Below are 14,075 nucleotides of genomic sequence, written 5' to 3' on the forward strand. Positions count from 1 at the left end.
GCAGCTTGCCCTCCCCACCCCGCCACCGGAGAGGCAGGTAAGTGTGAGGTGTGTGTACGACACGGGGGTTACTTTGCCCTAAACTGAAGCGGTGGGTTTTTAAACCCACCGCTTCAATTTAGGGCCCCCGTTTTGTCTACAAACACCCAAAAAGAGTCCAGAAATCTAGTGGCAGGGGAGCAGTCATTATTTCCAGAGCCATGGCATTCCCTGCTGCCAAATTTCTGGACCCGTGGGGAACCCCCCAGGCTGGATGACAGGGCCCCATGCACTGGACCTCTCCAGCGTGCAGTCATGCTAAGGCCTGATCAAGTGTGCAGGGTTGTACCAGTGCACCAGATGACATCTGTGCACTCACTGTCTTATATTAGAAATGACTTCACATGGGATCTAGCCTGTGGACCAGCCCCATGCCACTCATTCATCCCTCAGGGCCACAGAGGGTGAGCACTACAAGCAACTATTACCTGCAAATATGAATAACTGAAATAGATAAAAGCTTTTAAAATTGATTACATAGGTAAAGGACATGAGCTGATTGCATATTAGCAGAGATGCCATGAGAAATGAATCACTATAGAGATCTTGCATATAAATAGGGTTCAAAATAAAGATAAATGCTACTTAATCAGAGTTGTGGAGTTTCAATTCACTTTTTGGAGGCATAAATATCTAATAAGATGCAAGTAAATGAATGATTGGACTGTTGGTATTTGCTGCTATCATTTGGAACTGCTGGTTGAGATCCTTTTTGCTTGAGCAGGTTTTAAAACGGGGTGGCCAACCTGCGACATGCATGCTATAGATGGCATGGCAGCCTTTGTGGGTGGCATGCAGCAGATCAGGGAGGAGACAGTCAGCACAGCAAGAGATAGGACAGGGAGCAAAAACCAGAGCAGCAGATCAGGCAGGAAGCACAGAGCAGGGAGCAGAGCAGTGGATTAGGCAGGGGAAGGGGATCAGAGTAGCCGTAGGGGAGGATGCAGGGCCAATTTGTGGCACTTCTGAAAAAAACGCTAGCCCCACTGTTTTAACATACAGTTGCTAACTAGAGAACAAAGATGCAGTAAATAATACTGCACAAATCAATACAATAAACTATTATACATAAAACAGTCTCTGTAGTGCACCTTTGTTTTATCCCAGCTGTGACCTCCATGTTAGAAGGCATGAGGAAATAGTATCAGCAGGGAACCTAAAAAATGCACCTTTATCAATCCATCATTCAGCTGTGGTTAAGTAATTGTTAAGTGCTAAATTACTGTGTGGTTTACTTCAATGGAATTTAAGTAAGTGCTTAAATTTAAGTATCTACTTAATTGCCTTGCTGAATATAGGCTTTTGGCTAGAATCCTACTCCTATTCATTTTTTTTGTATAATGCATGGCAGAAGGTTACTCTGAGCAGAAATCTGCATAGCAGTAAAATGAAAATTTGCATAGCACCTGCTCTGAGGAGAACATTTGCGATGCTCACCTGGCTAGCCTAATACCTGCCTTCATACAATAAAGATTTCTTAAGGTGATATCTTTTATCTGACTAAATGTATAGTTGGGACAGTTAGACAAGCTTTTGAATGCAAGACATTCTTCATCAGGTCTAAGTAGTAAACGCTGACACAGCATAGACTTGATGAAGAATGCCTTGCATTCAAAATCTGGTTTAACTCTATTCCAACTATGGAGTTGGGCCAATAAAATATATCACCCTAAGAAATCCTTGCCTCTCACATAATTCCCAGACCATCTTGGCTACAATATCACTCTAACACTACCTTCATACAAAAAGGACACTTTAGTAGAGAAATATCTTTGAAAGAGCCACCCAAATACCCTCCTATAATAAAAAAACCCCACTGTGACCGTACACTCCACATTTGGAACTGATTAGAAGAAACACTGAACAACTACCTGTACTCAATGAAGATCAGACATTGAGAGAAATACTCCAAGCCTCTCTGCTCCTGGCTATCAAACAACCTCCTAACTTTGTCCAACTCATCATCAGAAGTAAATTCCACATTGCTCAACAGACATCAGTTGGACACAGCCTTACTTAACAAATGCTTCACCTGTCAGCACATCTCCACTGCTGCTAAAATCAACACCCCCCGCCACAATGAACCCCTCAGAATCCATGAACCCTAGTATACATGCCTTTTCCAAAACGTGATATAGCTGATCCAATGCCCCTGTGGTAACTAAATGGATGAAACTAAACAGCACTACGCACAAGAATGAATTCTGACAGAAAAAAAATACGAGACACACATGTCAGTAGGAGCACATTTCTCACAGGACAATCATGTCTTTTTTGACCTTACTACTTCATACTCCAGGAAAATACACCAAACAACTTTAAAAGGTGAACTTGGGAACAAAAACCCGTAAGATGGCTGGATACTAGGAACCAAGGACTGAACGCCAATACTGATTTTCTTACATCCTATAATTTACCTGATTCCCGAAATTCTTCCTACACTCTACAGGTGATAATGCTCCTCCGCCCATTTCTTATGTCTAGATTTCCCTTGATGCCAAGCTTTTTTTTTTTCTGTTGCTTGCCCACTACCTCTGGGAATTTCTCCCACCTCCACTTTCACAGCTCTACTCGCTGTTAACAGTTGCTGTGCTTGCTTCCCCCCTCAGACAGGAAGAAGACTGCATTTTAGTCAAACGTTTGCCTGACTTTATCCCATTCAAGCAGCTGCCCCAGTAAAGATATCCCCCTTGCCCCCCAAATCCTTGCCTCATAGCAATAAATACATTGTTAACTCACGGTGTATTTGCTCTTACTTGACTTGTAAAGATATTCATTTTTGATTCAGTAAAGGATAAATTCTGATGTCTTTATGCAGGGGAAACTAACAGCACAATAACATGCACTATAGACTTCATGGGTGCTTACAGACATAACCCACTCTGCCAAAAAAACCCAACCCCCAGCACTTTAGTCTTGGCACATGGCCACGTTGAGCCCAGCACATGCCCAAAAGAGGCATCATGTCAGTTTGACCCAGCTTGCCCAACTTCTGTATAGATCGGGTGCTTGAATCAGCTATTAGATAAAAGTGCCAAAAAAAGCCCCGCTGAAGCACCCGATCTATACAGATGCCAAGCCAGGTAGAACTAATGTGCTGCTTCTTCTGGTAAAATGAATTTTTTTTCCATATCCATCAGCAGCCATTATTATTGTCGTGATAAGTATTGCCAATTTAGTGCAGGCCTTTTTACATCTGCTGTTTGCAGGTCAATAGGAACAGGACATTTGTCCAAAAGGAATAAAAAATGGGGTGTGTACTGGTACAAGAAATATTTACTTATTTCATTTAGCCTGTCCACACTTTTCCAGCTGGGCAATGCAGACACTTTATGTTCCTTCTTTCTCCTGGATTGGCCTTTCTGATGTCTCCAAAGAAGCTCAGACATAGAAGATGTGAGGTCCAGGCCCTTGCTTGGTGCATCTTCCATAGTCAATGAGAACGCTGACTGAGATCTCTGTTGAGATAAAATTCAAAGATTATTTACAAAGAGTAGTAGCCAATTATATAAAATATTAATTGCAGTAGGAGTGTATATCTCTATCACTAACTTAGACAGTGTGCTGCAAAGAAGCATGGCACCATCAGTCCTGGGAAATGGAATGTCATTAGTTTCAAAGTACATTTTAGGGTTAGGCCAGCTTGTTTACATGCGTTTATAATGTTGTTGTTTCTACTGGGAGATGCAGGAAATTGTCTGGGCTACTAGGTTCCAGATGGAAATTGAATACCATGGAACAGTGTTACAAATTTGCTTGTTGACATTAGTTTATTTAAGGGCTAGCTAGGAAGGTCTACATCATGAAAGGACCATGCTAGGGAGTGCCACAGAGAAGCACTCCACACTGCTGCTGAATGTTTTCTAATCTACAATGGAGATAATGTAGTTGCTTTAGTTCTTGTGCCTGAGAGTATGAGCTTATTGAACTCACTTAGCACCACACGAAGGGTGTCGCTACACATGCTGTGTCGGTGGGAGAGGCGTGGTTTAATTAGAGTGATTTGGAGAGCTGCTCTAATTAAAGCGCCCATGGTGATTCTTGTATTCAGGATCCTGAGGTTCAAAATGGTGACAGGGGCATTTTAACTAAATCTCATCAAATGAACTTTAGTTAAAGAGCCCCCACTGCCACTCTGAAGCATAGGGATGCTGAATACATGAGATGCTAATTAGTACACTCCAGCAGACTTGATTAATTATAATCAAGTCCAGTTTTGGGCTCCACAATTCAAAAAGGATGTGGAGAAGCTTGACAGAGTCCAGAGGAGAGCCACGCACATGATCAGAGCTCAGGAAAACAGACCTTACGATGACAGGCTGAGAGCCATGGGACTCTTTAGCCTGGAAAAGCGCAGGCTCAGGGGTGATCTGATGGCCACCTATAAGTTTATCAGGGGTGACCACCAGGATCTGGGGGAACGTTTGCTCACCAGAGCGCCCCAACGGATGACGAGTTTGAATGGTCATAAACTCCTGCGAGACCGTTTCAAGCTGGACGTAAGGAAGAATTTCTTTACTGTCCGAGCCCCAGAGGTCTGGAACAGTCTGCCAGCGGAGGTGGTTCAAGCACCTACATTGTACACCTTCAAGAGTAAATTGGATGCTTACCTTGCTGGGATCCTATGACCCCAGCTGACTTCCTGCCCTTTGGGCGGGGGGCTGGACTCGATGAGCTTCCAAGGTCCCTTCCAGCCCTAATGTCTATGAAATCTATGAAATAATATGTTGGAATAGCATCCCTGCACATCTACAGGCACACTAAAGCTTCAGGATTTCATTGGTTTCAGGGCAAATCACATGTGGAGCAGGCATTGCATGCTTCACTGTGGAGCTACCTAGTGTCTTAGGATGCTGTAAAGATGCCTAAGGTGGCCCATGGTTCTTTTCTGTTTATTCATATACTGTCTACTACGTACTGCTTCCCACTGGCTAACTGTGGATGCTACATTTAAAAGGTTAATAAAAATGGTAATAAGAATAAATTAAAAAACAAACCAAAATAAATCTGCAACTCAACCAACTTTAATGCTTCAATTTTCTTGCCTCCCAAAGTATACATATAGGGTAGACTCTACTGTGCAGTTTTATTGTTTTGGTCAACAGATTTTAACAGATGCTATTTATTTCTAATACGTGGTCTGTTATACCGTATTATTTATAATTTATAAGACCTATTGATCTATATCTTATGGGAAAATGTTTTCTTAAAGATCTATATAATCACAAGACATTTTAGTGTATTCTTAGCCACTAAATAAGCCACTAAATTGCTTGAGTTAGAGACAAAGGTGTAGGGTTTTATGAACCAAATAAAAATGAACTGATAAGGAAACATACAGGTATGTGCCCTCTTATTTTTTAAATTACCATTTCTTTTTTGGATTTAAAACTATACTGGCAAAATTTTGTGAGTGTTCAGCACATTCGCAAACGAGGCTAGGTGTACAGTATTTGAGCAAAGAAACGTGGAGATCAAATTCAGGTTAGGATTCTAACATTTTGTTCATTACCAACAGAGAGCATTTAGTTGCATTCCTTTCTTTTTCTTATAATGGACAATTTTACTTTCAATTGCAGCATCTACTTCAGCTGCCTGAATGGCAAAGATCCTGCATTTTCAAATAGCAGCCTACTTTTCTAATCAGTTTCTTACGATGAAAATCTGTCTTTGACTGTTCGTTAGAGAGGCCAGAAATAAGAAAATGCAAGTAAAAGACTGTCTTTGCAGACCTCAGTTAAATTAAATGGTATGCTTTGAGGCTGTCCAGTTTCTTTATACAGGGAGTGTTAGCATTTTAGACCTCTGTATTCTTAAACTGATGTTGAAAGTACAAATAATTTACCAAAGTAACCCCCAAGATAGACCCCCAGCTGCATCAGAGCCCTGCTTAGTATAGCTAAGACAGATAGATAAGTCAATGCTGACTTTAAACTATTTTCATGCCCTGAGTCCCTGGGGTAGCATCAGTTTTAAACCCCATAGGGGCCATTATATTGGCATGGACTGAGATTCCTGCATACCACTTCTCTGGCTATGCTGTCTGAAACAGCAGCCAGGGATTCCCCCTATGCCAGGGGAATTAATTAATTGTGAAGCACTCTGTGATCTTGGCCCAGCTCTAGGATTTCATAAGGGAATTAGTAAAAAGACAATGCATTAAGCAATAGGGATTAGCTAGGCTTCAGGACTGAGTAAAAGCCAGAATTATTGGCCTTCAATTGAATCTCCCATATATATATGTAATGAACTAGCAGTAACGTTAATCCTGAGAATGATTAATCCTGAGGGGTTCTACTGCAAAACTCTACAATGCCCAATTTCAAATTCCAGGACATGAGTTAACAGAAATCTATTGACAGCACTGTGGGCATGTCTACACATGTACTTTAATGCACAGAAGACTATTTTATTGCACATTAAAGCGTCACATATAAAAATTGACATTATGCTGCTGTGCAGTAAAATAGTCTATTGTGCATCAAGCGTCACTAAAAAAGTGTGCAAATGAGCTACTGTGCATTAGCGCAGCCTAATGTGCATTAATTTAGTATCTCACATTAGAAGTACTAAATATAATGTGCATTAGAAAAGGCGCATTAATACATTTGTAAACATGTCCTGTATAAACTAAATCCCATTTACATGTTATGGCATTTTCTTGATATCTCATAAAAATCTTTAGTTTTTGAAATAAACGCATGTCATTGCACAAAGTATGATGAATTTTAACAATCTAGGCTAAAACAAACCTTTTAAAAAATGGAAGAAGATTACTGAGAGCTGTACTACCCTGAAACTTTATCAACATTTTAAAGTGGACAGGCATATTTACACATCTTTTTATGGCAGCAACTGTTACTAGAAGAAATTAGAGAATAAAGATTTTTTCTGTATTTTTTAAAATGTGTACACATGTACTTTATGCATATGTCAGTTCCACTGGTACTTCCTATCCAGACATTTGCTCCTTATTCTTGGTCAGTGGTTTTCAAACTTTTTTCTTTTGTGGAACCCTAAAAAATTTTGAATAGAGATGTGGACTCCTTTGGAAATGTTAAATGGAGATGTGGACCCCTTTGAATTGTAAGTGGGGGTATTGACATACTTTGATTGATCACAGTAATCTTCTGCGGACCCTTTAGACATAGGGGTCCATGGAACAGATTGAAAAATCACTGTTCTAGGTGAAAAGACCCTTATCAATGTCAAGGAAAATAGAGTGCTACATCAGAAGGGAGTTTACTTCATATTGAACACTTTAACCTTTAAAGAAAGTATACATAAAGCTTTATAACTCATGTTAATTTTGAGCTATATGCCTATCTCTAAGCTAGTGATTCTCCACCTTTTTAGATTTGAAGCACCCATCAGAAAATGCCTGCTGTTAATTGTCACTCTTTTTTTGACTACAGAAAAACAACAAGTAATTCTTCTGTTGCAAAGAACTCAGAAAGACCACAACAGGCCAGAATGTTTTTAACACTGGCTTTCTACATGAAAAATCTGGGTTTATCTTGTGAATTATGTTTGCACACCTAACAGTACTAACATTCTGCAGAACCCCACAGTGCCTTTGAAAGTATCTCAAGACATCTCAGGGTGCCACAGCCCCTTGATTGAGAATCACTGCTCTCGGCTTTTTTAAAGCTTCGGGCAGATCTTCATTTGGCTAACACCATCTAGCCTCTTGATTTATTTTAGAAGTACCATTATTGAAACACGCTATTGACACTTCTACAAATCATTCCTAGTATAGGAAATTACTTCGTATTTTAATTTCCTTCCATCTTCCAGAATTTAATAAGACAAAATCTGTACAATTACTTTTATTTCACTACTGTCATCTCCAGATACAGACACTGCAGTAACATAGGAAGTCAGGAGATGGGAGCACAGCCACAAATTTGCTGCATAAACTTGAGTAAGCCTTAACCCCTCCGTGGGTCTGTTTACTCAGTTGTAAAATGGGAATAATCTAACTCCCTGCCTTTATAACTAATAAAGCTTAGGTAATGCTCTAATACGATTTATGATCTTGCCTGAAAGATGCTATGAACTATAAATTCATCTTTGTTTTCTGTTTAAATATTATCAGTAGCTGCACTATCAACTTCTCAGCTGCATTATTACAGTTTCATAGGCATCATGGTGAAAGTGTGTCTGGAGTTATAGTACAGTCACTGTAGCTTTTGTAGAGATACCTGAGCTAGATTTAAACTCGCTGTCTTGGGTACTGATAGTAGTATAATCTCTTGGAGCTAAGCCAAGAGCTCAGGGCAGGCTGCAAAATCTGCATGAGAAGCTGAACAAATACCATCACTTGTATTCCATGCAGAGCTCTGTGCTGCCAGGCTTATGTCTCTAGTTAAAGCTAGCTTGAGTCTGTCTATGTGAGCTGTAGTTGCTGCACTGCAGATGTCCCCTTAGGATGGATTTGAAGAAGAAAGGGTAGAAGTCTAAAGGATTTTGGAGGGAGAAAAATAGAGTAGGGCTTGATGTGCAGGGCCTTAATGATAAGGGCAAGAATCCAATGGGGAGACAGCATAGGGAGAAGAGACATGATCAGATGGGCATCCTAGGAACTAGAACAGGGGTGGGCAAAATCTGGCCTATGAGGCCATTCTATCTGACCTGTGGGGCCCCTAAAAATTTTAGAAAATTAATATTTATCTGCCCTTGGTTCCTGTAAAAAATGACAGGAACCAGGGGAAGTAGGACCCAGGGGAAGCCCTGGTGGGCTCCCACAACAGCAGGGCCTGCCTGGCCCCATCGCCTGGGACCATGTGGCTGCCCCACCCAGGAACCTTAGGTAAGGTGGGTGGGGGAAGGGCAGGAAAGGATCCCAGGCAGGGAAGGAGTCTGGGGAAAAGCTGAGTAGGGAGAAAAGCGGCCCCTTCCCCGCCCTCTGGCCAGCACTCCCTGCTGCAGCTGCTCGCAGCCTGTGCGGGGCTGTCCTGAGCAGGCACAGGCAGCTCCAGGTGGGCTGTGAGTGGCTGCAGTGTGGGACACTGGTCACGGGGTGAGCGAGGGGCCACTTTTCCCTATGCTCAGCATCAGCTTGAATCCGCCCCCACTGCCATCCTGGGCCCTGTGCCGGCTCTGGGATCAATCATCGGGGCTGCATGTGGTGGCAGCTGCTGTGCCCCCCTGGCTTACTGCGCCAGGCAGTGTTTGCCACCACCACCTCTGGGCTGCTCAGTGTGCAAGCTCTGGACAGGCAGCAGCAGCAAACACTGCCTGGGGAGGCAAACAGCGGGACTGCAGCTACTGCTGCCATGGCACAGCCCCGACAGGTGAGCCTGGAGCCGCGTGGGGCCCAGGCTGGCAGCAGGGGCGGGTTACAAGTTGATGGTGAGCGTAGGGAGGGGATGGAAAAAGTGGCCCCTCCCCCTCCCCATGGCTGGGGCCTTGAACTGCAGCCATTCGCATCCTGCCTGGGGCTGCCTGTGCCTGCTCAGGACAGCCCTGTGTGGGCTGCGAGCAGCTGCAGCAGGGAGCGCTGCCATGGGCCAGGTGAGGGCCTGCTTTTCCCCTTGCTCAGCACCAGCTCCTTCCCTGCCAGCGAGCAGGGGGTTGGGGCTGTGCGCTGCCCCCCGCCTGTACTGCAGGGCTGGGGGGCACTGGGAGTGAGCAGGCATGGAAGCCAGCAGGAGCTTGGAGCCCACACCGGTGTCCCAGGGCCAGTGCCAGAAGGGCCCAGAGCAGGGCGGTAGGGGTACAGGGTCCCAGCGAGCAGGGGCTCTATGGAGCCAGGCCAGCTCCACCCTCTCCCTCCTGGTGCAGCCCAGCCCGGCTCCACAGACCCCTGCCAGCCTGTGCCCTGCTCTGGGCCTCGCTGGTGCTGGCCCTGGGATATTGGTCCCAAGATGGTGACCAGGAGGCAGGGCACCTGTCAAGGGGCAGGGCTACCCATGTGGCCCTTGACAGCTTGCCAAAACTGGGTAAGTGTCCCTCTGCCCAAAATAATTGCCTACCCTTGAACTAGAATAAGTACAATAAGAAGCCAACGTGAAAACTGACCATGGAAAGCTGGGCAAATATCTTTATTTTCCAGGCTTTCAATTTACCTGGAAGCTTACACCAGTCACACAGGACTTATTCCTGCTCCTATCTCAGAATATGGAAAAATGCCTGCTGAGCTGAATGGTGAACAACCCTATAGAACCCTACCAGCTTTGCTGGCTTTTCTGTTGGACATGAAAGAAGGGAAATTAGTCCTGACCTAGGAATCAGAATGATGTAGGGCCCAAGAAAATGTTCTTGTATCCCACTTACGGAGATATAGCACACATGGCACTTTTATTTAAGGCTATTTTAACAGTGAGTACAGCAGCAAGGGGAGGACACACTTTCTGAATCCTTGGACCGTATGTACAACCTATTTTCAAGATAAAGATACACTGTATAGTCCCTTCTACAGTCTGTGAAACACCCAGTAGTAAACAACTAGGTTCCTCAGTTTTACACCTTATAACAGGGAAAACACAGTAGTATTTCTTTGTGGCAGGCTTATTGGAAAAGCAATGACAGATAGAAGACATGACTAACAATTTCAGAGGCTAAATCTGTAGGATGTTCATCTTTTAATTTACTGTCATTTTGGGTCCTTGGAGGTCAATTGAGTTTTCCCCACAAAGCCACATTCCCAGATACTGCTGTTTGCTGAGAGTTGCCAGATATTATTTACTATCTTCAGAATTTCTGAAGAGTGCTCAACTCTTTACAGAATATAAGGTAGACAAGACCCTGCCACAAGGTATAATGCCAATATGTGAAGGAGTGATGGAAATGTAAAGGGTGACAGCTCAATGCTGATAGGTTACACAAACAAGTAAATTAGGAATACGTGTACAAATACAAGTCTGGCTTGCTCCATAAGGTCCAAAAGTGTTCATTTGTCATCACTGTCCATGGATTTTTTTGGCTACTGTGATCTTACTCAGATTACCTCTCCCTGGAGGACAGCAGTGAGTTGGCTATTGAACAAGGACAATTCTATACCTGTTTAGAGATAATGTGAGAAAAATGAGGGAAGTTTTAGTTTCATTGCAAAATGGGGAACAACACACAGCCACAAACAAGGGCCGTGTCCATGAAAAATATAATTAAATCCTCTGCAACACATTGAGATAGGCTGTTGTAAAAGATAACCCCATCAAGAAAAGGAGGACAGGCATCCTGCTTCTTTTGGAGTTAGGCATCAGTTACTGCCTCAGGCTGCACTACTGGAGTTATTTTCCTCTTCCTCTTGCTGATGTCACAGGGAACTCAAGGACAGAGGAAAGTCATGCAGTGCTAAAAGGAGAACAAGTCTATCTATCAATGCCCCCATGCCTTAATTGAGCATTTGAATCCAAGGAGTGCAGTGCTACCAGACGAGGCCTAACAGCCTGCCATTGAACTAGCACTCCAAACTGCTCCATTTACTCCATATATCTGAAGAGATTTAAATTGAATGGAACTGATTGCATTCTAAAAAGTCCTTGGTAGGCTATTCTTGCTGCTGATGTAAGTTTTAGCTTGAGGTTATAGGAAAAAATATTGTGCTTTATTCTGATAACCATGGTGGGGGGTGGGGAATTGAAATTGTTAGGAGTTGAAATCACTGGTGCAAGCATTAGTAAGTGAGCCAGCTGTAGAAAAAAGGAAAGTCATTGCTCATAGCCAGCGCAGGAATAAAGGGGAAGGAACCACCACCTGGGATGAGAACAAAACAGACTAAATCTGGCAGCATGATGTTTCAGCTAAGTGGCTTCTTCAGCAGTCAGAACACAGAAGCAATCACTTAGCTAGAACATATGTCTACCAGTTCCATTTTTGGTAGTATTACAGAGATTTATGATTGTTTCTAGCAGGCGGATGATTGGGATTCACTTTTATTTCTTCCATATTTAATGGCAGAGGAAACATGTTAGTTCCTCATTTACAGTATGCCGACACATGCAGAATTAAGGTATTACTGTAGCCAGGTAGAGATATTTATATGCATGGGTGACTGAAGCCACCTTACTTGGGGGGCGACCAGTCAGCAACTGTCACCTAAGCGGGGAATGTGGCCAGTCAGGGGGTGCACCAGCACTCTCAGGGGGTGCATGTGCACCCCCATGCACTCCCTACATGTTGCCACTGTTCATATGACCTTTACTCTAGCTATTGTAAGTAACAAGAAGAGTGAAGACTACATGGGCTTCAGCATGGGATAGCAACTTCAGAGACCTTTTGAACATAACCTGGTTGCTAGTCCAAACTGTCATATCTTCAGTGCTACTATTATATGTGCTAACTAGACTAAAGTTTGCAAGGATATGTATACACAGAACTACAATCACACCTTCCTTTGCTGTGTATACATACCCTTATGGCAAATCCACAGAAGCCCTCATTCACAGAGGAAAAGAAACATGATGTTTGGTGGGACAAGATTAAGGGGCCATTTGAATGCCAAGGCCCCTGTGTGACATGGGGGCTCTTTAGACACAGATGCATGACAAGAGCTGGTACTGGGTGCGCTAGATCTATTGCTATATGGATACACTAGCAATGTGCTCCACTATGTACACAAGTCTGCAGTAGCAGCTGTTGGGTGGCTCTGGAAGCTGGGAGAAAAATTCCTTCTGCAAAGCTCTTCAGAGTTCCCTGGATTTGGCACATGCATTTCCCTTTTAGGATGTGTTTGCTCTAGATGAGAGGCTTTCAAACTTCCTAAAGTCAAGGAACCCATTACTATAACTTCTTCTGTTGTGGTGCCCCTGTCCCTACCCTAAAGACTGACACACAGCCAGGTAAGCCAGCCTAACAATGGTGGCATACTGCCTCCGTCATTACTCGAGTCTCTTAAGGCAATTGACACGATAGCAAATTCCTGTCCCCATAAGTACTTGGTACATTCTTGGAGATGCTTATGTGTGTTTGCTCCTGCTTACACTGCATCCTGGAACTCAGCCTAGGATGAGCCATGACCAAGAATAAATCTACATTTTCAGGAATACGTGTCTGTGGAGTGTTGACATTAGAGTTTACAATCATATTAGATAATTTCAGTTAATTATCAACCTATTTGTTTGGATTACTGAATAACCAAACACACGATAGACAAGTCGTTACCAAAGCACATCCAAGTGACATAAATGCCTCAGTCTTATTTAAAAAAGAAAAAGAAAAATATTTAGGCATTAGGTATCTAGGGATATATTTATAAAAAATGTTATTTCCACATGGGGGGGGGGGTGAAAATCACATTAAACTTACATCTGTATTTGTACATGCTTAAATTATTTTAAAATTCTGGCCCACTTACTTTTAATAAGATGTAGGTTCCTGAGTCACTTTTGGAAATAAGACATAAGCACAGGAATGCTTTTTAAACTGTTATCCTTAGAGTAAGGAGTTTTATTTTTGTGGCCAGAGATCGTTTTGTGTTTGTGCAGTACACAGCAGAGTGGGATCTGGGTCAATGGGACTGGGCTCAACAGTGCTGCAGCAGTACAAACAACAGATGCAGCTCTTGAAAACAGAGAGTTTGATATCTGTAGCAAGCTTAACCAAGCAGCATAGTCATTGGCTCCTCCCAAATGGCCACACTGAAGTCAGAAATTTTGGCAGTTGAAAGGATAATTTTTTAGCCAAAAATCTGTTTCTCCAAATGGGTCGATAAACCCTTTAAAATTTTGTCTGAGTAATTATGAACCTTCCTCATCCACATCGGATTAATTTTCCAAAGTATTTCAACCTTAATTCACTGCAGTAAATAAATACATCAGCAGGTGGCACTATAAGTCAACATGTCAGACTGACATGAACCAAATCGGACTTACCATTTTTTGGGTATTGCCAGGTGTGTATAGAATCTCAGTGCAACACAGCACTAGTTGGGAACTGAGGTTACAGTATTCATACAAATATTTAGACACTTTGCTTTAATGAAACTATCCTCTTTCTACTAAATCCGTTCCACTGACATTGCTCTAATACAAAACAAAATTCCAGGCACATCTTCACTCCAGGTTTATTCACTTTAGGCAGTTCCTGATGCA

At 42.9% G+C, this 14,075-nt stretch overlaps 1 protein-coding gene across 3 annotated transcripts in view; it reads right to left on the reverse strand.

Moving 5' to 3' along the window:
* The window catches only part of MYRIP (myosin VIIA and Rab interacting protein), a 403,309-nt gene that overhangs the window by 59,873 nt on the left and 329,361 nt on the right, over nucleotides 1-14,075 (reverse strand). For all 3 annotated transcript variants that reach the window (XM_019537529.1, XM_019537520.1, XM_019537510.1), the window contains exon 9: nucleotides 3,320-3,497. In XM_019537529.1, the coding sequence (XP_019393074.1) occupies nucleotides 3,320-3,497 (178 nt within the window). The remainder of the gene's footprint in view (nucleotides 1-3,319; nucleotides 3,498-14,075) is intronic.

This window comes from Crocodylus porosus, unplaced genomic scaffold (genome assembly GCF_001723895.1).
Source record: "Crocodylus porosus isolate Cpor-Errol unplaced genomic scaffold, CroPor_comp1, whole genome shotgun sequence".
NCBI lineage: Eukaryota > Metazoa > Chordata > Crocodylia > Crocodylidae > Crocodylus > Crocodylus porosus.